Below are 24148 nucleotides of genomic sequence, written 5' to 3' on the forward strand. Positions count from 1 at the left end.
ATTTTTGGTGATTCACAGAGAATTTTAAAATTACATAAATGTGCCAATGACTTCACTTTAATCAACCAAATTGGAAACCATGCCAAAACTGTCTTTTTATTTGATTTTATCTTGATTTATTTTATTAGGGGATTGAGGATATGCCCTGGCTCCCTGGTTGTTGACACCACTGACCAACCCTCAGACTCCACAGGAAATTGTATTCAATCAGATGCGTGCGCGCAGTCGCTCCACCATTGAACGCACCATCGGCATGTTAAAGGGGCGCTGGATGTGTTTGGACACAGAGCCACAACCCTGTGAGGATGTGCGTCCTGACGCAATGATGGGGCCAGACTGCAGGCACGCGGTTCACGTTTTAGTCTAACAGTCTTGATTCACTTCAAAAAGAAAAAATAAGAGAGACCGGTTTCAGAGCACAGCTTTTACACGTTGATTTCTTTAAGTGTGTTGGCTATAGTCATCAGGGTTGAGGCAATTTTAAAAAGCGTGTTAGCCATCCTTTCTTGATTGTTCAACACGGCGTCAGAAATCAGGCGTGGAGAGGCAAGCTTTGGGCATTTCGCTTTGGGCATTTCGCTTTGGGCATTTTGCTGCTTTTTGCTCTGTCTACAGGGTCCTGCTGCAGTTCCTTTTATGGGCATTAGTGGGCGGTGTCTTATGCTAATCGTATGTTAATTAGACTCACCTGGCACGCGCTTTCAACTTACGAACAGATGGCATTCATCAATCTAAGAACACAGCTGCGAACAATTCTGGGGCTTACGAACGCGTTGATGAATCCGACGTAGGGTTTTCTTAAAAAACTTCTTAAGGACAACTTAAGAAAGAATCTAAGAAGATTCGTAAGAACATATTGGTGAATCGGGCCCAATGGGCCATATTCACGAAACGTTCTTACGAACAAATTTGTTCTTAACTCCCACTTACGAACATTTTACGAAGATTGTGGCATTCACCAATTTCTTCTTATCTACCTTTATGCGTAGGTAAGAACAAATCCTACGAACTCTCAGGAGTACTCTTAACGCACATTTCAGTGCCGACATGTTGGCATGGTTGTGTTTTCTTCTCTTGTGGAGTTCAATAAAATTCAATATTACAATGATAATTATGTCATATTTATTTATTTCCTATTTTTGGTGATTCACAGAGAATTTTAAAATTACATAAATGTGCCAATGACTTCACTTTAATCAACCAAATTGGAAACCATGCCAAAACTGTCTTTTTATTTGATTTTATCTTGATTTATTTTATTAGGGGATTGAGGATATGCCCTGGCTCCCTGGTTGTTGACACCACTGACCAACCCTCAGACTCCACAGGAAATTGTATTCAATCAGATGCGTGCGCGCAGTCGCTCCACCATTGAACGCACCATCGGCATGTTAAAGGGGCGCTGGATGTGTTTGGACACAGAGCCACAACCCTGTGAGGATGTGCGTCCTGACGCAATGATGGGGCCAGACTGCAGGCACGCGGTTCACGTTTTAGTCTAACAGTCTTGATTCACTTCAAAAAGAAAAAATAAGAGAGACCGGTTTCAGAGCACAGCTTTTACACGTTGATTTCTTTAAGTGTGTTGGCTATAGTCATCAGGGTTGAGGCAATTTTAAAAAGCGTGTTAGCCATCCTTTCTTGATTGTTCAACACGGCGTCAGAAATCAGGCGTGGAGAGGCAAGCTTTGGGCATTTCGCTTTGGGCATTTCGCTTTGGGCATTTTGCTGCTTTTTGCTCTGTCTACAGGGTCCTGCTGCAGTTCCTTTTATGGGCATTGGTGGGCGGTGATTTATGCTAATCATATGTTAATTAGACTCACCTGGCACGCGCTTTCAACTTACGAACAGATGGCATTCATCAATCTAAGAACACAGCTGCGAACAATTCTGAGGCTTACGAACGTGTTGGTGAATCCGACGTAGGGTTTTCTTAAGGAACTTCTTAAGAACAACTTAAGAAAGAATCTAAGAAGATTCTTAAGAACATATTGGTGAATCTGGCCCAATGGGTCTCATTCACCAATATGTTCTTAAGAATCTTCTTCGATTCTTTCTTAAGCTGTTCTTAAGAAGTTTCTTAAGAAAACCCTACGTCAGATTCATCAACGTGTTCGTAAACCTCAGAATTGTTCGCAGCTGTTCGTAAATTGAGAGCACGTGCCAGGTGAGTCTAATAAACATACGATTAGCATAAGTCACCGCCCACTAATGTCCATAAAAGGAACTGCAGCAGGACCCTGTAGACCAGGGGTCGGCAACCCAAAATGTTGGAAGAGCCATATTGGACCAAAAAAACAAGAAACAAATCTGTCTGGAGCCGCAAAAAATTAAAAGCCTTATATAGGGCTCATAATAAAGGCAACACTTGCTGTAAGTGTCTATATTAGCTGCATTAGCCTACTTTCCAAATGATAAGTAGGCTACAAATACATAATGAGCATTCATGATGAAATGTTTATTTTCCCTGCAGCATCCTGGAGAGAATGAGGCACCACGTGGCCGCTCTGCTGTACGATGACGCTTTAAGTTTAACTTCCATTATAATGAGATATTGAAATTAAATATTTATTATACACATTTATACAGCATTGGAAAACTTTAAGAATGATTGTCACGTTATTCCTCCTACAGAAATTATATTAAAACAATTTCCATTTTCATATTTTTGAAAAAGCTCCAGGGAGCCACTAGGGCGGCGCCAAAGAGCCGCATGCGGCTCCAGAGCCGCGGGTTGCCGACCCCTGCTGTAGACAGAGCAAAAAGCAGCAAAATGCCCAAAGCTTGCCTCTCCACGCCTGATTTCTGACGTCGTGTTAAACAATCAAGAAAGGATGGCTAACATGCTTGATAAAATTGCCTCAACCCTGATGACTATAGCCAACACGTTTAAAGAAATCAACGAGAATGTAAAAAAAATAAGAATGTAAAAAAAATAAACGTGTAAAAGCTGTGCAATGAAACCGGTCTCTCTTATTTTTTTCTTTTTGAAGTGAATCAAGACTGTTAGACTGAAATTGTGACAATAATGCATTTTATTCACAAACGGGCAATTAATCGCGCTCGAACGTGAACCGCGTGCCTGCAGTCTGACCCCATCATTGCGTCAGGACGCACATCCTCACGGGGTTGTGGCTCTGTGTCCAAACACATCCAGCGCCCCTTTAAAATGCCGATGGTGCGTTCAATGGTGGAGCGACTGCGCGCACGCATCTGATTGAATAAAGTTTCCTGTGGAGTCTGAGGGTTGGTCAGTGGTGTCAACAACCAGGGAGCCAGGGCATATCCTCGACCCCCTAATAAAATAAATCAAGATAAAATCAAATAAAAAGACGGTTTTGGCATGGTTTCCAATTTGGTTGATTAATGTTAAGTCATTGGCACATTTACGTATTTTTAAAATTCTCCGCAAATCACCAAAAATAGGAAATAAACAAATAAATATGACAGAATCATCATTGTAATATTGAATTTTATTGAACTGCACAAGAGAAGAAAACACAACCATGCCAACATGTCGGCACTGAAATGTGCTTAAGAGTACTCCTGAGTGTTCGTAGGATTTGTTCTTACCGACGCATAAATCCAGGATAAGAAGAAATTGGTGAATGCCACAATTTTGTGGCAATTTGTTCGTAAGAACGGTTCATGAATGAGGCCCAATGATTAGAATTGACCTCAACTGTTGCTGCTCCACTCAAAGAAAACAAACTAGAACACAAGAACAAAGTCATCACATTTGGTTGTTTACGTCTATCAATTAATATCTTATAGGTCATTTCTAAAGGCCTGAACTGACTTATCACTTATTTTCCTTTTACATCTTTATTTATGAATTCATCATTTTTTGCAAACATCAGTAAATGTGCAGTTATGCAACCATAAAGTTATTCCTTCTCTTCTTATCTTATTACTGCATCTTTCATTTAGTCTTTGATTACTGATGTCATGCATTTAACACGTCTGCTGTTTAATTCACTGGCCACTTATTAAAAATATATATATTAAAAAAAAATGAAAAGGCCACATCTCCTCCAGTCCTGTTGAACAACCATTAAATTCCACTCTTGTTCCTTAACCTTGAGTTGAATTAATCATTAAACAAGAATATCTAAGAGCGAGCTAAACGTCTAAAGTTTGCTATGGCAGCGCCTGATCTTCCAGAGAATTTCACGTCACTTTGCAGGTCATTTCAACACACTTCAACATGGCAACTGTTCAAGGTCCATCCACAAGCTCTGAAGAACTGTGCCAGCCTGTTTCTGTCAACTGTCTGTTGTGCAAAACTTCCAACTAAAATGGCCCAAACAACTTGTTGAGTCATTACGATAAACAGGGTGGAGGAGATTGCAAAGATTTCCAGAGAAAAGTATCAGCCCTCTAAGTCGGCATCACTGATGGTATAAAAGCAGCCACAGACAGCCTGAGCTCAACAGCTGTGGACACAGAGCCAAGAGCAGACGACCTCTATCGTGACTGATCCATCAACAAAGATGAGTGAGTGAAGAAGCTCCTCTTTCTATATGGTACTTTATATAACACTGTAATAACAATAACAGCATGAGGGTGTTTGTTTCCTACAGGTGTCCTTTTCACAGCAGACCTACAGACAGGACGTAATGTTGGACCCTTTCAGGGAGACACAACTTTGATTTTCAACACGGCAATCACCAACGTGGGGGAGGCGTACGACATCAGTACAGGTGAGTCACACTCCCCAGCTGATGGACACACATCAGGCAGTTTCCTTCAGGGGCAGAGCAGCTCAGTTCCACTCAGGTTTGAGAGCCTAACAAGTAAAACCCAAAGTTTCTCTTCTTACAGGCCTCTTCAAAGCTCCTGTCACAGGCTATTACTGCTTCAGCTTCTCCTACCAAGCTGACAAAAGGGAACAATCGGGGCTGACTCTGATGAAGAACAGTGAGGCCATCGTGAAGGCGTTCAACAGTAACAAGCCAGGGAGCCAGCATGTTGATAACGCTTCCAGCACTGCATGTCTGGAACTTCAGCAAGGAGACAAGGTGTATGTGGTCCTGCCTAAAAGTTGTCATGTCTGTGGCATTGGTGGAACCACCAGCTTCACTGGTTTTCTCATCAGCAAGGCTTAAAAAGTGTCTCCAGACCCTCAAACCAGGGTGACTAAACATACACCCTGAGACCAATGTGGCATCTTCATCTTAAAAATCACACTGGATCTCAGAATATAAAATAAACTCATTGCAGCATCATTTCAGGTGTTTCGTATTTTATTTAAACTCAGCACACCACAAATCACAGTTAGCCTACATAATATTCTCATTGATGATCCTGTTCCTGGAAACACATTGGATTGTTTTATTCATTGCACAGCTTAAATAAGGGATTTTAAAATATAGATATCCTTAAGTTTGTATATTTGTGGGGAGTTAAAAACACCAATATCAATAAAATAAAGGTTGCTGCTCTCAATGATCCATCCCAGGGGCTAATCATAATGTACAGCAAAGAAATGTCTATTACCAAATTAATGATAATTACTGGTGTTGTGTCACTATTATTATCATGATTATAGGCTCTGGGTCATTTTACAAACAGTAAAAGTATAGTTTAAATAATCGAAAAAAGCTGGTTTTCATTTTTTTTTTATATGATAATTTTTGTGTTTAAAAGCAGTTTGCAAATCGTAAAGGCTCCTAAAAAAGAGTCCATGCTTTTCAGCAAGTGGCCACTAGAGGCAACGTGGCTCCAACTGAATTGTCCAGGAGGATTGGCGCCTTGAGAAGCTTGACTACGTCCTTAATCCAACTACTGAAACTGCTTTGTGGACCTAAAGTCCGTGCTAGGTGTACCGTTCGGGCAGGACCTGTAAGCAGACACACAGATTGAAGGTGTTTAAACAAGATTTTAATTGACCTTGATGACTCTGCACAGCGTGGTGAAAAAGTGAGGTGCATGAAGTGCAGATCGTTTCTCTGAGTGAGGGGCGCGTGGGGACTTAGGACGAGATGTGAGAAAATAGAGAAAGTTATCCGAAAGGTAGGAATGACGAGAAGATGCCATTTATCCATGTTTACCACAAAACAGACGAAACGAGCAAACGCTGGTGATCAGAAGGCAGCGGCTTTTTGAAGAAAGCTGGGATCCGGGTGACAGAATGGGAGCGGAGGTAAACTGGGTCCTCAAGAAGGCGCTGGAGAACCAGGCGGACATGCTGAACGTGCTCCTTCCTCGTCTCCGAGAAGATGAGGATGTCGTTGATGTGAACGAAGACGAACTGATTTAACATGTCACGAAGGACGCCATTTTCCATCCACTGTATGCGGCCAGAACGCGAAACGGGATGGAAAAATTCACAACTGATGTAGACCCTTGACGTAAGGAGAGAAGTTTAGCCGCCGCCTCTCCACCCTGAACCGGATGATCCAACACATGCCTGAGCTCATCCTTAAACGAACGAAAATGCGCGGAACCGTGTGTCTGGTTCTCAATTACAGCAGTGGCCCACTGCGCAGCTCTCCCTGATAATAAATGAACAGTAAAGGCAATCTTAGCCCAACGGCTGAAGATCAGAAACCAAAGAGCATTGTAGCAAAAAACTAGCGCACCTGCCCGCTTCACCTGAGCGCCGCTCGGGAATGGAAGGCTCACGTGGTACAGCGGAAAAAGGAGGTGCAACGAAGCGGAGGCTCCGGACGACGCTGAATCGGTGGGGGACTGCGAGGGGGGAGCTGGCCTCTCCTGCCCAAAGAGAGTCCAATACTAGCTGAAAGACTCTGGAGGGAGCTCCACATATCCGACAAAAGCTTGTCGTGGTCCCCGATCAGCGCAGACGTGCCACCAAAGCTTGCTGAACAGCGTCATTGTCCACCGGGTCAATACTGGTCTGATTGTAATGTTAAGTACGTGGTTCAGACAGGACCCGTAAGCAAACAAACAGCAGCTGGTGTGGTGAAAAAGTGAGGTGCATGAAATCAGGTGATTTCCCTTGTCTCAGCAGAACATGACCTGACCTTTCCTTGACCCACCATGTCTTACCAGACTTCCTCAATGCACACTTGATACTGTTCCTGTTTTGACTCCACACAATTAAACAGTCAAACAGAGTTTGTCACCTTGGCCTTCTGTTGAACTTGCTGACACTAACATGAGCTTGGCACACACAGAGTGTGGACATCTTGTCATTTAGCATATGCTAAGCTACTTAAGATATCAATCATTTGGTTCTCATTCTGATAATCACATACATTTCAAATATTTCCACAGAAGCACCTGACTTTTGGGGGTATTTTGCCCATAATTGGGAAAAGCTTCCTCTGCTAGTTGGCTGATTTCAGCATCAAAAATTGGACGATCCTCACCAGGCACGTGAGTACAAGTATCGGCATGATTCCTAAACATGGAGTGACAAAATAAGCAGGCTGGCAAAAGCCACATTAAAATTGATGTGGTAAGTAACAGCAGCACCACCCAGTCATGTGCGCAATACTTAGCCAAGCTGCTATCTTCATGATTAGGAGCAGCTTCAACAGCCACTTCAAAACGTCTGCCCCATCCAGAGGAAGCCTCTTTTCAACCACCATAAAAACATTTCTCAGGTGTTAGCTGAAGCCCAAGAAGTTGCTTTCCATCGTCACAGTAAATTCTTGGTGCCCGAATCTTTGCTTGAGGGAGTTCGACAGATGTGCTCAACTGATGGGGCATCCAGAGTCACCATCAATGTATCACACAGTCCTCAGCAGAGATGTCACAAGCAGTGCTCCTGCATGAAGCAGCAGGTGAAACCATAAGTGTTGCCACCGTTCTTTCCATCAGCTGTCTCGGTAACATAAAAAAACTCTCCTGAGACACAGTTTCTGATTTCTGTGAATGTGTCTGTTACGATGCGTGGTTGTCTAGGACCCGAACGCAGACAAGACACAGTGATCAAAGGTCCAAAAATTGGTTTTATTAAACAAACACAAAAGAACAGTCCTCCTGGACTGCTGGGAAGCAACAGTTCTTCCTCTGGGTGCAGCCAAAGAGCTCCAGCGTGGAGCCACAAGCATCTTCAAAACCAACAGAGACACCAGAAATACCAAGTCACACAAAAATCCTCCAACGCTGGTAGGCTGGAGTCTTAGACCTTAAATAGGCGGCTGATTGCTGATGTCCTGCAGGTGCGCCAAGAGGTGGCCGGAGCATGGCTCCACCACGCCCCCTGCAGGAAAAACACAACTGGGAATCCTGGATCACAACAGTGTCACAAGTTTTCTTTTGGTTTTGTTCTATAGTAAAGACTCCCATGTCGATATTATCCCTGTTTTATTCCCATTTTTTAGCTTATTTCATACATCCATACCGGTGATGATCACAGTGCACCGTATGTGTCGACAGGTGAGGCTGCCCAAAAGGTGATCAGAGTAACAAATCAAAGAGAACGAGCACAGGAGCGGGTAGGCAATTAACACTTGGCGTTTAAACGACAAACTGGCAACTCACAAGTGGAAGAACAGGAGAGAAATACTGCTGCTCCTGATGAACTGATGAGCAGCAGGTGAGGAACTACAGAGGAGGAGTTGGAGAAATCTGCCTCCCACAAATGAGGGAAACGAGCACAAAAAAACAAGCAGTGGAACAAAGCAAAAACACATCTGACCTCCACAACCTAACAGCTCCAACTGGTTTGGGAAATGACCTGGGCTCTTTCACGCTTACCAGAGATGCTCCGGCTGGAGCTTCAGCATTCAAAAGCACTGGACAATGATTAGAATTGACCTCAACTGTTGCTGCTCCGCTCAAAGAAAACAAACCAGAACACAAGAACAAAATCATCACATTTGGTTGTTTAGGTCTATCAGTTAATATCTTAAAGGTCATTTCTAAAGGCCTGAACTGTCTCATCACTTCTTTTCCTTTTACATTTTCCTATTTATGAATTCATCATTTTTTACAAACATCAGTAAATGTGCAGTTATGCAACCACAAAGTTATATTGATGTCATGCATTTAACAGGTTTACAGTTTCATTCACTGGCCACTTATTAAAAATATATATTTTAAAATATATTTTAAATATATATTTTAACCCCGGCTGGGTAGAGAGGAGAGGAGAGGATGGGAGAGGAGAGGAGGGGCACAGAAACACACACAAAAATACACTATACAATGGGTCAGCGGGGCCAGAAGTCATTATCAGAATGAGAACCAAAATGATTGATATCTTAAGTAGCTTAGTATATGCTAAATGACAAGATGTCCACACTCCAAGAATTTACTGTGACGATGGAAAGCAACTTCTTGGGCTTCAGCTAACACCTGAGAAATGTTTTTATGGTGGTTGAAAAGAGGCTTCCTCTGGATGGGGCAGACGTTTTGAAGTGGCTGTTGAAGCTGCTCCTAATCATGAAGATAGCAGCTTGGCTAAGTATTGCGCACATGACTGGGTGGTGCTGCTGTTACTTACCACATCAATTTTAATCTGGCTTTTGCCAGCCTGCTTATCTTGTCACTCCATGTTTAGGAATCATGCTGATACTTGTACTCACGTGCCTGGTGAGGATCGTCCAATTTTTGATGCTGAAATCAGCCAACTAGCAGAGGAAGCTTTTCCCAATTATGGGCAAAATACCCCCAAAAGTCAGGTGCTTCTGTGGAAATATTTGAAATGTATGTGATTATCAGAATGAGAACCAAATGATTGATATCTTAAGTAGCTTAGCATATGCTAAATGACAAGATGTCCACACTGTGTGTGCCAAGCTCATGTTAGTGTCAGCAAGTTCAACAGAAGGCCAAGGTGACAAACTCTGTTTTTCTAGATAAAATCCATACGACTGTTTAATTGTGTGGAGTCAAAACAGGAACAGTATCAAGTGTGCATTGAGGAAGTCTGGTAAGACATGGTGGGTCAAGGAAAGGTCAGGTCATGTTCTGCTGAGACAAGGGAAATCACCTGATTTCATGCACCTCACTTTAACCCTAACCCACCGACTCAGCGTCGTCCGGAGCCTCCGCTTCGTTGCACCTCCTTTTTCCGCTGTACCACGTGAGCCTTCCATTCCCGAGCGGCGCTCAGGTGAAGCGGGCAGGTGCGCTAGTTTTTTGCTACAATGCTCTTTGGTTTCTGATCTTCAGCCGTTGGGCTAAGATTGCCTTTACTGTTCATTTATTATCAGGGAGAGCTGCGCAGTGGGCCACTGCTGTAATTGAGAACCAGACACACGGTTCCGCGCATTTTCGTTCGTTTAAGGATGAGCTCAGGCATGTGTTGGATCATCCGGTTCAGGGTGGAGAGGCGGCGGCTAAACTTCTCTCCTTACGTCAAGGGTTTACAGCAGTTGCGGATTTTTCCATCCCGTTTCGCGTTCTGGCTGCATACAGTGGATGGAAAATGACGTCCTTCGTGACATGTTAAATCAGTTCGTCTTCGTTCTGTTGGATCGCAATACCTTTCAAGTGTAGCTGCTAATCCGCGTGTTCTTTTAATGAAGACTTCGAGAAGTAAAGTATCAATTTCAAAATGTATTTAATAATAGAACCAATTCCAGATACAAACATTACAGAGGTCCGGGCCAGTTCATAACCCTAGCAACAACAGAGTCAATTGCCAGGGCACGAAGTCTGACAACCTAACTATCCCTTGGCCCAGTCCTTTATAGTCACTCACATGCAAATTCACAATGTTCATGCAATCCAATCCAGATCCCCTGCTGGGATGACCTCATCCTCTTCCTCCAGTCCCATTTGGTGTTGGTAGAGTTCTTCTTTTCCATTGCTTTCCCAGGTGGCCAGATCCCATTCTTCATGCAAATGTGATCATCAACCCCCCTGATGTCCCGTTTACAATGAGTGTTTGACACCCCCTGCCTGACTGGCTCCCGAGATAACAGTAGAACAAAAAACAATCCTGTAAATGGAATGTCTCTGTTCTTTATTACATTTACCAATGAGTCTACCTTGCCTAACTTCTAAGAGAAGACAGGAACATATGGTGAAACACATAACAAGATAAAGACAATTCTCAACAGTTCACATCAACGACATCCTCATCTTCTCAGAGACGAGGAAGGAGCACGTTCAGCATGTCCGCCTGGTTCTCCAGCGCCTTCTTGAGGACCCAGTTTACCTCCGCTCCCATTCTGTCACCCGGATCCCAGCCCTCTTCAAAAAGCCGCTGCCTTCTGATCACCAGCGTTTGCTCGTTTCGTCTGTTTTGTGGTAAACATGGATAAATGGCATCTTCTCGTCATTCCTAGCTTTCGGATAACTTCCTCCATTTTCGTAGTAGGCGAAACTAAATGGGCGTAGTCAAGCTTCTCAAGGCGCCAATCCTCCTGGACAATTCAGTTGGAGCCACGTTGCCTCTAGTGGCCACTTGCTGAAAAGCATGGACTCTTATTTAGGAGCCTTTACCATTTGCAAACTGCTTTTAAACCCAAACATTATCATATGAATAACAAATATGAAAACCAGCTTTATTTGATTATTTAAACTATACTTTTACTGTATGTAAAGATGACCCAGAACGTATAATCATGATAATTCTTATCGTAAAATAACAACACGAGTAATTATAATTATTCTTTTTGTTTTGGTCATAGACATTTCTTTGCTGTACATTATGATTAGACTCTGGGATGGATCATTGAGGGCAGCAACGTTTATTTTATTGATAGTGGTGTTTTTAACTACCAACAAATATTCAAAATTAAAGATACAGTATCTATATTTTAAAATCCCCTATTTAAGCTCGGCAATGAATTAAACAATCCAATGTGTTTCCAGGAACAGGATCATCAATGAGAATATTATTTAGGCTAATTGTGATTTGTGGTGTGCCGAGTTTAAATAAAATACAAAACACCTGAAATTATGCTGCAATGAGTTTATTTTAGATTTTGAGATCCAGTGTCATTTTAAGCTGAAGATGCCAAATTGGTTACAGGGTGTATGTTTAGTCACCCTGGTTTGAGGGTCTGGAGACACTTTTTAAGCCTTGCTGATGAGAAAACCAGTGAAGCTGGTGGTTCCACCAATGCCACAGACATGACAACTTTTAGGCAGGACCACAGACACCTTGTCTCCTTGCTGAAGTTCCAGACATGCAGTGCTGGAAGCGTTATCAACATGCTGGCTCCCTGGCTTGTTACTGTTGAACGCCTTCACGATGGCCTCACTGTTCTTCATCAGAGTCAGCCCCGATTGTTCCCTTTTGTCAGCTCGGTAGGAGAAGCTGAAGCAGTAATAGCCTGTGTCAGGAGCTTTGAAGAGGCCTGTAAGAAGAGAAACTTTGGGTTTTACTTGTTAGGCTCTCAAACCTGAAGGAAACTGCCTGATGTGTGTCCATCAGCTGGGGAGTGTGACTCACCTGTACTGATGTCGTACGCCTCCCCCACGTTGGTGATTGCCCTGTTGAAAATCAAAGTTGTGTCTCCCTGAAAGGGTCCAACATTACCTCCTGTCTGTAGGACTGCTGTGAAAAGGACACCTGTAGGAAACAAACACCCTCATGCTGTTATTGTTATTACAGTGTTATATAAAGTACCATATAGAAAGAGGAGCTTCTTCACTCACTCATCTTTGTTGATGGATCAGTCACGATAGAGGTCGTCTGCTCTTGGCTCTGTGTCCACAGCTGTTGAGCTCAGGCTGTCTGTGGCTGCTTTTATACCATCAGTGATGCCGACTTAGAGGGCTGATACTTTTCTCTGGAAATCTTTGCAATCTCCTCCAGCCTGTTTAATACAAGAGTAGTTGAATGTAGTTCACAAAACATTTGCTTAGACTTTGTGCTCTAGCCTGACAACGGGCTGCGGTGCTCCTTCACTCTTACCAGAGATGCTCCGGCTGGAGCTTCAGCATTCAAAAGCACTGGACAATGATTAGAATTGACCTCAACTGTTGCTGCTCCACTCAAAGAAAATTTATTTATCTTATCTGATCTACATTTTTTTCCACAAACATCAGTAAATGTGCAGTTTAGTAAGGTAATATATATATATATATATATATATATATATATATATATATATATATATATAAAAAATAAAAAGGCCACATCTCCTCCAGTCCTGTTAAACATCCATTAAATTCCACCCTTGGTCCTTAAGCTCGAGTTGAATTAATCATTTAACAAGAATATCTAAGAGCGAGCTAAACGTCTAAAGTTTACTATGGCAGCGCCTGATCTTCCAGAGAATTTCATGTTAGTTTGCAGGTCATTTCAACACACTTCAACATGGCAACTGTTCAAGGTCCATCCACAAGCTCTGAAGAACTGTGCCAGCCTGTTTCTGTCAACTGTCTGTTGTGCAAAACTTCCAACTAAAATGGCCCAAATATCTTGTTGAGTAATAATGATACACAGAGAGAGGGATTGCAAAGATTTCCAGAGAAAAGTATCAGCCCTCTAAGTCGGCATCACTGATGGTATAAAAGCAGCCACAGACAGCCTGAGCTCAACAGCTGTGGACACAGAGCCAAGAGCAGACGACCTCTATCGTGACTGATCCATCAACAAAGATGAGTGAGTGAAGAAGCTCCTCTTTCTATATGGTACTTTATATAACACTGTAATAACAATAACAGCATGAGGGTGTTTGTTTCCTACAGGTGTCCTTTTCACAGCAGACCTACAGACAGGAGGTAATGTTGGACCCTTTCAGGGAGACAGAACTTTGATTTTCAACAGGGCAATCACCAACGTGGGGGAGGCGTACGACATCAGTACAGGTGAGTCACACTCCCCAGCTGATGGACACACATCAGGCAGTTTCCTTCAGGGGCATAGCAGCTCAGTTCCACTCAGGTTTGAGAGCTTAACAAGTAAAACCCAAAGTTTCTCTTCTTACAGGCCTCTTCAAAGCTCCTGTCACAGGCTATTACTGCTTCAGCTTCTCCTACCAAGCTGACAAAAGGGAACAATCGGGGCTGACTCTGATGAAGAACAGTGAGGCCATCGTGAAGGCGTTCAACAGTAACAAGCCAGGGATTCAGCATGTTGATAACGCTTCCAGCACTGCATGTCTGGAACTTCAGCAAGGAGACCATGTGTCTGTGGTCCTGCCTAATGGCTGTCATGCTTGTGGCATTGGTGGAACCACCAGCTTCACTGGTTTTCTCATCAGCAAGGCTTAAAAAGTGTCTCCAGACCCTCAAACCAGGGTGACTAAACATACACCCTGTAACCAATTTGGCATCTTCAGCTTAAAATGACACTGGATCTCAAAATCTAAAATAAACTCATTGCAGCATCATTTCAGGTGTTTCGTATTTTATTTAAACTCAGCACACCACAAATCACAGTTAGCCTAAATAATATCCTCATTGATGATCCTGTTCCTGGAAACACATTGGATTGTTTTATTCATTGCACAGCTTAAATAGGGGATTTTAAAATAAAGATATCTTTAATTTTGAATATTTGTTGGTAGTTAAAAACACCACTATCAATAAAATAAAGGTTGCTGCCCTCAATGATCCATCCCAGGGGCTAATCATAATGTACAGCAAAGAAATGTCTATGACCAAAACAAAAAGAATAATTATAATTACTCATGTTGTTATTTTACGATAAGAATTATCATGATTATACGTTCTGGGTCATCTTTACATACAGTAAAAGTATAGTTTAAATAATCCAATAAAGCTGGTTTTCATATTTGTTATTCATATGATAATGTTTGGGTTTAAAAGCAGTTTGCAAATGGTAAAGGCTCCTAAATAAGAGTCCATGCTTTTCAGCAAGTGGCCACTAGAGGCAACGTGGCTCCAACTGAATCATCCCAGAGGATTGGCGATGTTGCCGGACTAACACCCCAAGGTAGTTCGCCTTGAGAAGCTTGACTACGCCCTTAATCCAACGACTGAAACTGCTTTGTGGACCTAAAGTCCGTGTTAGGTGTGCCGTTCAGGCAGGACCTGTAAGCAGACACACAGATTGAAGGTGTTTAAACAAGATTTTAATTGACCTTGATGACTGTGCGCAGCGTGGTGAAAAAGTGAGGTGCATGAAGTGCAGATCATTTCTCTGAGTGAGGGGCGCGTGGGGACGAGATGTGAGAAAATAGAGAAAGTTATCCGAAAGCTAGGAATGACGAGAAGATGCCATTTATCCATGTTTACCACAAAACAGACAAAACGAGCAAACGCTGGTGATCAGAAGGCAGCGGCTTTTGAAGAAAGCTGGGATCCGGGTGACAGAATGGGAGCGGAGGTAAACAGGGTCCTCAAGAAGGCGCTGGAGAACCAGGTGGACATGCTGAACGTGCTCCTTCCTCGTCTCCGAGAAGATGAGGATGTCGTTGATGTGAACGAAGACGAACTGATTTAACATGTCACGAAGGACGTCATTTTCCATCCACTGTATGCGGCCAGAACGCGAAACGGGATGGAAAAATCCGCAACTGCTGTAAACCCTTGACGTAAGGAGAGAAGTTTAGCCGCCGCCTCTCCACCCTGAACCGGATGATCCAACACATGCCTGAGCTCATCCTTAAACGAACGAAAATGCGCGGAACCGTGTGTCTGGTTCTCAATTACAGCAGTGGCCCACTGCGCAGCTCTCCCTGATAATAAATGAACAGTAAAGGCAATCTTAGCCCAACGGCTGAAGATCAGAAACCAAAGAGCATTGTAGCAAAAAACTAGCGCACCTGCCCGCTTCACCTGAGCGCCGCTCGGGAATGGAAGGCTCACGTGGTACAGCGGAAAAAGGAGGTGCAACGAAGCGGAGGCTCCGGACGATGCTGAATCCGTGGGGGACTGCGAGGGGGGAGCTGGCCTCTCCTGCCCAAAGAGAGTCGCGACACTAGCCAAAAGACTCTGGAGGGAGCTCCACATATCCGACAAAAGCTTGTCGTGGTCCCCGATCAGCGCAGACGTGCCACCAAAGCTTGCTGAACAGCGTCATTGTCCACCGGGTCAATATTGGTCTGATTGTAATGTTAAGTACGTGGTTCAGACAGGACCCGTAAGCAAACAAACAGCAGCTGGTGTGGTGAAAAAGTGAGGTGCATGAAGTGCAGGTTGTTCCTCGGAGTGAGGTGCGCGTGGGGACCTAGGAAGAGACGTGAGACGACGGAAAAAAGGTAGGAATGACGAGAAGAGCCCATTTACCGACGTTTACCACAAAACAGACGAGAGGACCAGACGCTGGTGATCAGAAGGCAGCGGCTTTTGAAGACTGTTGATTGATCAGCTGCAGGTGTAATGGTCACCAGCGAACGGTCGCAAAGGGAAAACGGAATCCACAACGCCCCCTCGAGAGAGAGAGAGAGAGATACGGGAAAACAAAACATGAGCAAATGGCACAAAAGGGCCATGACAGTCCGGGTGCACAAAAGATTTATGGCAAATCGAGTTAAAAGTGTATTTTGATTTAGATGCACGTGTAAATGCAATTCCTGAAACAGACCTCACTTGACTTTATTGACTCTTCCTTGATTTGCATGAGATGGATATCTGTGTGGAAATCATTTCAATTGCTATTTATTACTTGTTTATTATCAAAAGTTGAGACCCGCGTGTGATGGCCCCTGAGCTGTGGGGTTGTCTTGCTGTGTGCTGTCTGTGGTTCACAGGTTTCCAGCAGGGTGGAGCTAACCTAATTGGAGCGTCTGGCCAGTGATCTGCAGGTTATAAAGCTCCACCCGATCCAGCATTTTTGGGGCTTCTTCTCCTATCTCTGCATCTCCACCTCATGACCCCAGCTGCTTTGCCTTGTGGTGAACTATTGTCTTTTGCACTTACAACCTACCTCACCCCTTCACTCGCTTCATCCAGGCACTTGCTCGCACCACTGTTCTTTTCATTCTCACCTGCCATACTCCTTTGTTGGGTGTTGTTTTTGGTTTAGGAAATAAATGGTTAAACTGGACAGTGTGTCTTCCCCTTTTGTTGTGGACTTCACGAGTGGGCCATAACACTGTGCCTGTGTTTGGGGCCGAAACAACCTGATGGCATGATGAGCTTTCTTAATTCTTATCTCAGACTTTAGAGTGGCCTCCAAAAGTCAAGATAGTTTCAGCGTAGGAACCCTTAAACTTTATTGGTAAGACAAGCTTAGAAGTTTTGGAGTCTGTTCAAGTACACAGCCTGTCTGTCAGCGTGGTCCACTGAAAGGCTAACTGAGGTTGGGCTACGTCCATCTTATATCCTGTTCATATGTCACTTGTTTTTTACTCTTCCTCGGGTGATTTCCCTTGTCTCAGCAGAACATGACCTGACCTTTCCTTGACCCACCATGTCTTACCAGACTTCCTCAATGCACACTTGATACTGTTCCTGTTTTGACTCCACACAATTAAACAGTCGTATGGATTTTATCTAGAAAAACAGAGTTTGTCACCTTGGCCTTCTGTTGAACTTGCTGACACTAACATGAGCTTGGCACACACAGAGTGTGGACATGTTGTCATTTAGCATATGCTAAGCTACTTAAGATATCAATCATTTGGTTCTCATTCTGATAATCACATACATTACAAATATTTCCACAGAAGCACCTGACTTTTGGGGGTATTTTGCCCATAATTGGGAAAAGCTTCCTCTGCTAGTTGGCTGATTTCAGCATCAAAAATTGGACGATCCTCACCAGGCACGTGAGTACAAGTATCGGCATGATTCCTAAACATGGAGTGACAAAATAAGCAGGCTGGCAAAAGCCACATTAAAATTGATGTGGTCAGTAACAGCAGCACCACCCAGTCATGTGGGCAATACTGAGCCAAGCTGCTATCTTCATGATTAGGAGCAGCTTCAACAGCCACTTCAAAACGTCTGCCCCATCCAGAGGAAGCCTCTTTTCAACCACCATAAAAACATTTCTCAGGTGTTAGCTGAAGCCCAAGAAGTTGCTTTCCATCGTCACAGTAAATTCTTGGTGCCCGAATCTTTGCTTTATGGAGTTCGACAGATGTGCTCAACTGATGGGGCATCCAGAGTCACCATCAATGTATCACACAGTCCTCAGCAGAGATGTCACAAGCAGTGCTCCTGCATGAAGCAGCAGGTGAAACCATAAGTGTTGCCACCGTTCTTTCCATCAGCTGTCTCGGTAACATAAAAAAACTCTCCTGAGACACAGTTTCTGATTTCTGTGAATGTGTCTGTTACGATGCGTGGTTGTCTAGGACCCGAACGCAGACAAGACACAGTGATCAAAGGTCCAAAAATTGGTTTTATTAAACAAACACAAAAGGACAGTCCTCCTGGACTGCTGGGAAGCAACAGTTCTTCCTCTGGGTGCACACAAAGAGCTCCAGCGTGGAGCCACAAAAATCACAAGAATCTTCAAAACCAACAGAGACACCAGAAATACCAAGTCACACAAAAATCCTCCGACGCTGGTAGGCTGGAGTCTTAGACCTTAAATAGGCGGCTGATCGCTGATGTCCTGCAGGTGCGCCAAGAGGTGGCCGGAGCATGGCTCCACCACGCCCCCTGCAGGAAAAACACAACTGGGAATCCTGGACCACAACAGTGTCACAAGTTTTTTGTTTTTGTTCTATAGTAAAGACTCCCATGTCGATATTATCCCTGTTTTATTCCCATTTTTAGCTTATTTCATACATGCAATCCGGTGATGATCACAGTGCACCGTATGCATCAACCATTCCGGTATGGAAAGAAGGAAACTTGAATTTGAACCAAGCTGAGGGTCTTCTTTTGGAGCTTTGAAATGGGAGAATGCACCATCTTCCTCGACAGTTGACCAAACACACACAAGCCTGCAACACGACAAAGGTGACCGGGCAAAACATTTGGAGTTTGAAACAGTCCAGTGGGCTCTTAGATGCTCTTGGCTCTGTGTCCACAGGTGCTGATCTCAGGCTGCGTGTGGCTGCTTCTACACCATGAGTGATGCCGACTTGTCAGCAGGTTTGACCCAAACATGTCGATACGTCTTTCTGGAAATCATTCCAAACTCCTCCACTCTGTTTGTCACAAGAGGAGTTGAATGTAGATCATAAAATATTTGCTTGGACTTTGTGCCCTAGCATGACATAGGGCTGGGGTTCTCCTTTTATGGCACAAACCCAACAGGACACTGAACCCACGATGCAGATCATGACCAGAAAAGTCCTTCCAAAAGAAGGTTTATTCAAAACAGAAAGAGCACCAAGAAAAACTTGTAGGTGCAGCCCAAACGAGAGCAGGCTGGATCAGGAAACGAGGCTGAGCGTGACAGGTGAGGCTGCCCAAAAGGTGATCAGAGAAACAAATCAAAGAGAACGAGCACAGGAGCGGGTAGGCAATTAACACTTGGCGTTTAAACGACAAACTGGCAACTCACAAGTCAAGGAGCTGGAGATAAATACTGCTGCTCCTGATGAGCTGATGAGCAGCAGGTGAGGAACTACAGAGGAGGAGTTGGAGAAACCTGCCTACCACACCCGGCCTGAACAAATGAGGGAAACAAGTGCAACAAAACAAGCAGTAGAACAAAGCAAAAACACATCTGACCTCCACATCCTAACAGCTCCAGCTGGTTTGGGAAATGACCTGGACTCCTTCTGCCTGCCACACCCAGCCTGAACAAATTAGGGAAACGTGTTACAATAAGTGTTTATTTACAATATCTACAAAGTGCAATGGTGAATTGTGTGCAGAAACCCAACTTGAACCGGTGATCTTCAATGGAGGGGACGAGGAGAGCTCAGAAGGAGAAAAGATACATAATAAAGACAAAGGGAAAAGCTTCGGAACAGTCGATTACCAACAACACGGATGAAAACGATCTGACGCTGATCGGCTGGTGTTGGCTGCTTAAAAAGACTCCCAATCTGATCATCCACAGGTGACGCAGCAGCAAGCAAGTGCCTGGAAAGTAGGTGAAACACACCCTCTGGTGGAGACAAACTGAAACAACAAAACACGCGACAACACGGGATCATGACAGGGAACAATGATTAGAATTGACCTCAACTGTTGCTGCTCCACTCAAAGAAAACAAACCAGAACACGAGAACAAAATCATCACATTTGGTTGTTTAGGTCTATCAGTTAATATCTTATAGGTCATTTCTAAAGGCCTGAACTGTCTCATCACTTCTTTTCCTTTTACATCTTTGTTATTTATGAATTCATCATTTTTACAAACATCAGTAAATGTGCAGTTATGCAACAACAAAGTTATTTTGATGACATGCATTTAACAGGTTTACAGTTTCATTCACTGGCCACCGATTAAAAACATATATATTAAAAAAATTTTAAAAAGCCACATCTCCTCCAATTCTGTTAAACAACCATTAAATTCCACCCTTGGTCCTTAAGCTTGAGTTGAATTAATAATTTAACAAGAAGATAATATCTAAGAGCGAGCTAAACGTCTAAAGTTTATTATGGCAGCGCCTGATCTTCCAGAGAATTTCATGTTAGTTTGCAGGTCATTTCAACACACTTCAACATGGCAACTGTTCAAGGTCCATCCACAAGCTCTGAAGAACTGTGCCAGCCTGTTTCTGTCAACTGTCTGTTGTGCAAAACTTCCAACTAAAATGGCCCAAACAGCTTGTTGAGTCAATATCTAAGCGCAAGCTAAACGTCGAAAGATTACTATGAGTTCAAAATGGCAACTGTTCATGGTACAGCCACAAGCTCTGAAGAACTGTGCCAGCCTGTTTCTGTCGACTTCCAAATATAACGGCCCAAACAACTTGAGTAAATACAATTAACAGGGTGGAGGAGATTGCAAAGATTCCTAGAGAAACGCATGTTTGGTTCAGACCTGTTGACCCAAACATCACTGATGGTATAAAAGCAGCCACAGACAGCCTGAGATCAACAGCTGTGGACACAGAGCCAAGAGCAGACGACCTCTATCGTGACTGATCCATCAACAAAGATGAGTGAGTGAAGAAGCTCCTCTTTCTATATGGTACTTTATATAACACTGTAATAACAATAACAGCATGAGGGTGTTTGTTTCCTACAGGTGTCCTTTTCACAGCAGACCTACAGACAGGAGGGAATGTTGGACCCTTTCAGGGAGACACAACTTTGATTTTCAACACGGCAATCACCAACGTGGGGGAGGCGTACGACATCAGTACAGGTGAGTCACACTCCCCAGCTGATGGACACACATCAGGCAGTTTCCTTCAGGGGCAGAGCAGCTCAGTTCCATTCAGGTTTGAGAGCCTAACAAGTAAAACTAAATGTTTGTCAGCAAGGCTTAAAAAGTGTCTCCAGACCCTCAAACCAGGGTGACTAAACATACACCCTGAGACCAATGTGGCATCTTCAGCTTAAAATGACACTGGATCACAGAATCTAAAATAAACTCATTGCAGCATCATTTCAGGTGTTTTGTATTTTATTTAAACTCAGTTAGCCTAAATAATATTCTCATTGATGATCCTGTACCTGGAAACACATTGGATTGTTTCATTGATTGCACAGCTTCAAAGGGGGATTTTAAAATAAAGATGTCGTTAAATTTGTATATTTGTTGATAGGTAAAAACATCAATATCAAGAAAATAAAGGTACCTGTCCTCAGTGTTCCCTCCCAGGAGCTAATCATCATAAAAACCAAAGAAATGTCTATCACTGAAATAATAAATATGACAATTATCACTAGTGTTGCTATTTAACTCTAATTATTATAATGAACAATAGATCTTTTTAACACAATAACAGTATACTTTACAAAATCGAAAAAAGCGTGTGTTTATTTTTGTTATTTATGTGTTTGTGTTTTAAAGCGGTCGGTGCCAGTCGATGCTATTTCCGCCACTGGCCGGTAGGGGCAGTGTAACATCCTAACTTCTGTCAGTCAGTAAGAGAGGAAGAAATTAGCAGCTTTTTTCCAAGATGGCGGCGACCACAGACGACAGCAATGCTCCTCAGGCGATTAAAAAAAAGTACCTCGGGATCCCAGAAGCTGTATTTTTGGTGCGTAAGCCCGGTGTTTCAGTTTATAAGGACCCCCCATAATGCTGTACAGCTGAACACGCACGTCTGTAACGTCGTCGTGTGTGCCGAGTATGTCATTCTTACTCCGAGCTAGTTAGCCAAGCTAGCAAGGGAGCTGACTCGCTCATCGTGCCGGCTGGGCGGCTGCTCACGTCCATGTAAGGGCATTACGATGCCCCTATGTTGCCCGTATCTTGTTGTCATCTTTAATTCCATTATTCTTCAGGGTTTTCGTGTGCGGATAGGGAAGCCTTTCCTAGCTAGCTACGGTTGCTTTGATTTAAAGGGCTGCCATTGGTCATTTCGCATAAATGCAAGGAAGCACGCTTCCATCCGAGCCTGTCAGCTGTTAGTGCAAATGTTGCTTTTCCTGAGCTGTTTTATGAGCCAGCTGAAGCCAAGTTTAGTCAACGCATGCATAAATCAACTTCACTTTGGCCACACTTCAATATCCTTTTATCAAGAATATTGCACGGCAGATGGATGGATGGATGGCAACAACACCCAAATTTAATCGGGATTATTAGACACTACTGACATAAAATCAACTTAAATGTTTTGAATTGAACCATTCTGCGTGAAATTCTGGCATCGGGTCGTGTCAGGATTGCTTTCACGGCTCTTGGGGGTTTTCCAGGAGGATGTCGAGTCCTTTATGAAACAGCCGGGCAACGAGAAGGCAGAAGCCGTCATCACGAGGCTGCACGAACAACACCAGAAATATAAGTTCATGGAGCTCAACCTGTCGCAAAAGAAGCTCAGGTAATGCTGCGTTTATGAGACAGTCCTTTAAAAAAATACGACTGAGTGCTTCTCAAAACTGTAATTGTTGGACATTTTCCCCATTTTTCGATGACTGTGTGTCTTGAACCGGTGTTTGTCACGTAGGTTGAAAAACCAGATCCCACAAATCACTCAGACGCTACAAATTGTACAACACATGCAGAAGAAAAAGGTGAGTACATGCATTTAGAGCTGCTTTAACTTAATTTTCTATCTGCAGTACGTATGTAAATGTTCCTGTGACAGGTAATATTTAATAGTTTTTGTGTTGTACATTTGAGTGTAGGTATTTTCAGACCTATTTTTTAGATTAATTTGCCTCTCAAAACTGTAAAAGGACAAAACAGAGTTGTGGTGTAATTCCACTTTGGTCCAGAAGCTGAGGGTTAGCCATTCTGTGTCGAGAATTAGCATTTAGCAGCGAGTGGGAGGTGCTTTTCTATAGTTTCCTGTTTTTCCAGGGATCCCCCGAACCCATGGAGACGCACTTCATGTTGGCTGACAGTGTGTTCTGCAAGGCCTCGGTTCCACCCACCGAGAAAGTCTGCCTATGGTTGGGGGTCAGTCCGCATCAGACGATCGCTGGTTGTCGTAAACCGTCCGATTTTACTGCCATCCAGGCTGTAACTTCAATCCGCCTTTTGTGTTTTATTTTCCTCCCTCGAAGGCTAATGTCATGCTGGAGTACGACATTGATGAAGCCCACGCCCTCCTAGAGAAGAACCTCCAAACAGCAGCTCGTAATCTAGAAACTCTCAACGGTGACCTTGATTTCCTGCAGAACCAGATCACCACCACTGAAGTCAGTATCCTTCCACCCAGACTTTGCCTACCGCTTCGTGCCAAGTAGAAATAGATCTTTCTGGTGTATTGATATTTTCAAGGGGCTTTCAACATTGTCAGGACATCTTTTTATATTTTTCTTAACCTGCTGCCCCCCCCAGCGATGGCGCGGGTCTACAACTGGGACGTGATGAGGAGGAGCAGAGAAAACATGCTCAAATCAGCAAACAAGTCTTAAGCCCGACACGCGCGAATCCTCTGGCGAAATAACAGGAACCCCTGGTAGCCCGCGTTCTCCCCAGAGCTCGACACACAGAGCACGTCTGAAATAAGAGTTTTCTAAGCTTTTATTCTGAAAACACCCTCTCTGAGGTCGAGCTCTGTCATCCACTGTTTGTTTGTTTTTGTTTATTACTTTTTAAAAGTATTTTTTCAAGTAAAAGTTCACAAAAACCAAGGTGATGAGGTATTTTTTTGTATTTTCAGTGTTTTTTTTCCTTGTGGCGCTCAGTTTTCCTTCCCCACCCCCTTTCACCTGTAACAGATTTCACCTTTGACCTTTCCCCCCTACATCCGTCCTTTTTTGCCTCGCAATCACGTGTTCCCCCTGCTCTTCCTACGTCTTTCCCCTCTGTTCTATCCGTATTTATCGCTGTTTAACACGAATAATGAAGTAAAGGGCGAGAATTTGGGCAAAGACACGA

General features: G+C 43.5%; 4 protein-coding genes and 1 long non-coding RNA gene across 6 annotated transcripts; 3 read left to right on the top strand and 2 right to left on the bottom strand.

The window, feature by feature from the left end:
- Positions 1-4337: 4337 nt before the first annotated feature.
- On the top strand, positions 4338-5228 carry LOC115250599 (complement C1q tumor necrosis factor-related protein 3-like). Its single transcript, XM_029839612.1, has 3 exons — positions 4338-4497; positions 4584-4703; positions 4825-5228. Exons 1-3 carry the CDS (start codon positions 4494-4496, stop codon positions 5106-5108), a joined length of 408 nt encoding a protein of 135 aa, XP_029695472.1. The 5' UTR covers positions 4338-4493; the 3' UTR covers positions 5109-5228.
- A 6601-nt stretch (positions 5229-11829) lies between these two features.
- LOC105419158 (complement C1q tumor necrosis factor-related protein 4-like) lies at positions 11830-12691 on the bottom strand. Its single transcript, XM_029839611.1, has 3 exons — positions 12532-12691; positions 12326-12445; positions 11830-12230 (listed from the first exon to the last, which is right to left on the bottom strand). The coding sequence occupies exons 1-3, from the start codon at positions 12533-12535 to the stop codon at positions 11947-11949; spliced, it is 408 nt and encodes a 135-aa protein (XP_029695471.1). The 5' UTR covers positions 12536-12691; the 3' UTR covers positions 11830-11946.
- A 633-nt stretch (positions 12692-13324) lies between these two features.
- Positions 13325-21259, top strand: LOC101068573 (complement C1q tumor necrosis factor-related protein 3-like). Its single transcript, XM_029839609.1, has 4 exons — positions 13325-13483; positions 13570-13689; positions 13811-14088; positions 21135-21259. The coding sequence occupies exons 1-4, from the start codon at positions 13480-13482 to the stop codon at positions 21138-21140; spliced, it is 408 nt and encodes a 135-aa protein (XP_029695469.1). The 5' UTR covers positions 13325-13479; the 3' UTR covers positions 21141-21259.
- Positions 18449-20163, bottom strand: LOC105416831 (uncharacterized). 2 transcript variants are annotated; one of them, XR_003889162.1, is made up of 3 exons: positions 19578-20163; positions 19253-19490; positions 18449-19153 (listed from the first exon to the last, which is right to left on the bottom strand). It is a non-coding gene; the product is annotated as an uncharacterized lncRNA (long non-coding RNA). The 2 variants fall into 2 exon arrangements; XR_003889161.1 differs by having other exon boundaries at positions 18449-19490; positions 19578-20157.
- A 446-nt stretch (positions 21260-21705) lies between the features above and the next one.
- On the top strand, positions 21706-24143 carry vbp1 (von Hippel-Lindau binding protein 1). The gene is made up of 6 exons (XM_003966843.3): positions 21706-21857; positions 22516-22640; positions 22767-22833; positions 23123-23221; positions 23329-23467; positions 23606-24143. The coding sequence occupies exons 1-6, from the start codon at positions 21777-21779 to the stop codon at positions 23680-23682; spliced, it is 588 nt and encodes a 195-aa protein (XP_003966892.1). The 5' UTR covers positions 21706-21776; the 3' UTR covers positions 23683-24143.
- Positions 24144-24148: the final 5 nt, after the last annotated feature.

Source organism: Takifugu rubripes, chromosome 8, assembly GCF_901000725.2.
Source record: "Takifugu rubripes chromosome 8, fTakRub1.2, whole genome shotgun sequence".
Lineage (NCBI taxonomy): Eukaryota > Metazoa > Chordata > Actinopteri > Tetraodontiformes > Tetraodontidae > Takifugu > Takifugu rubripes.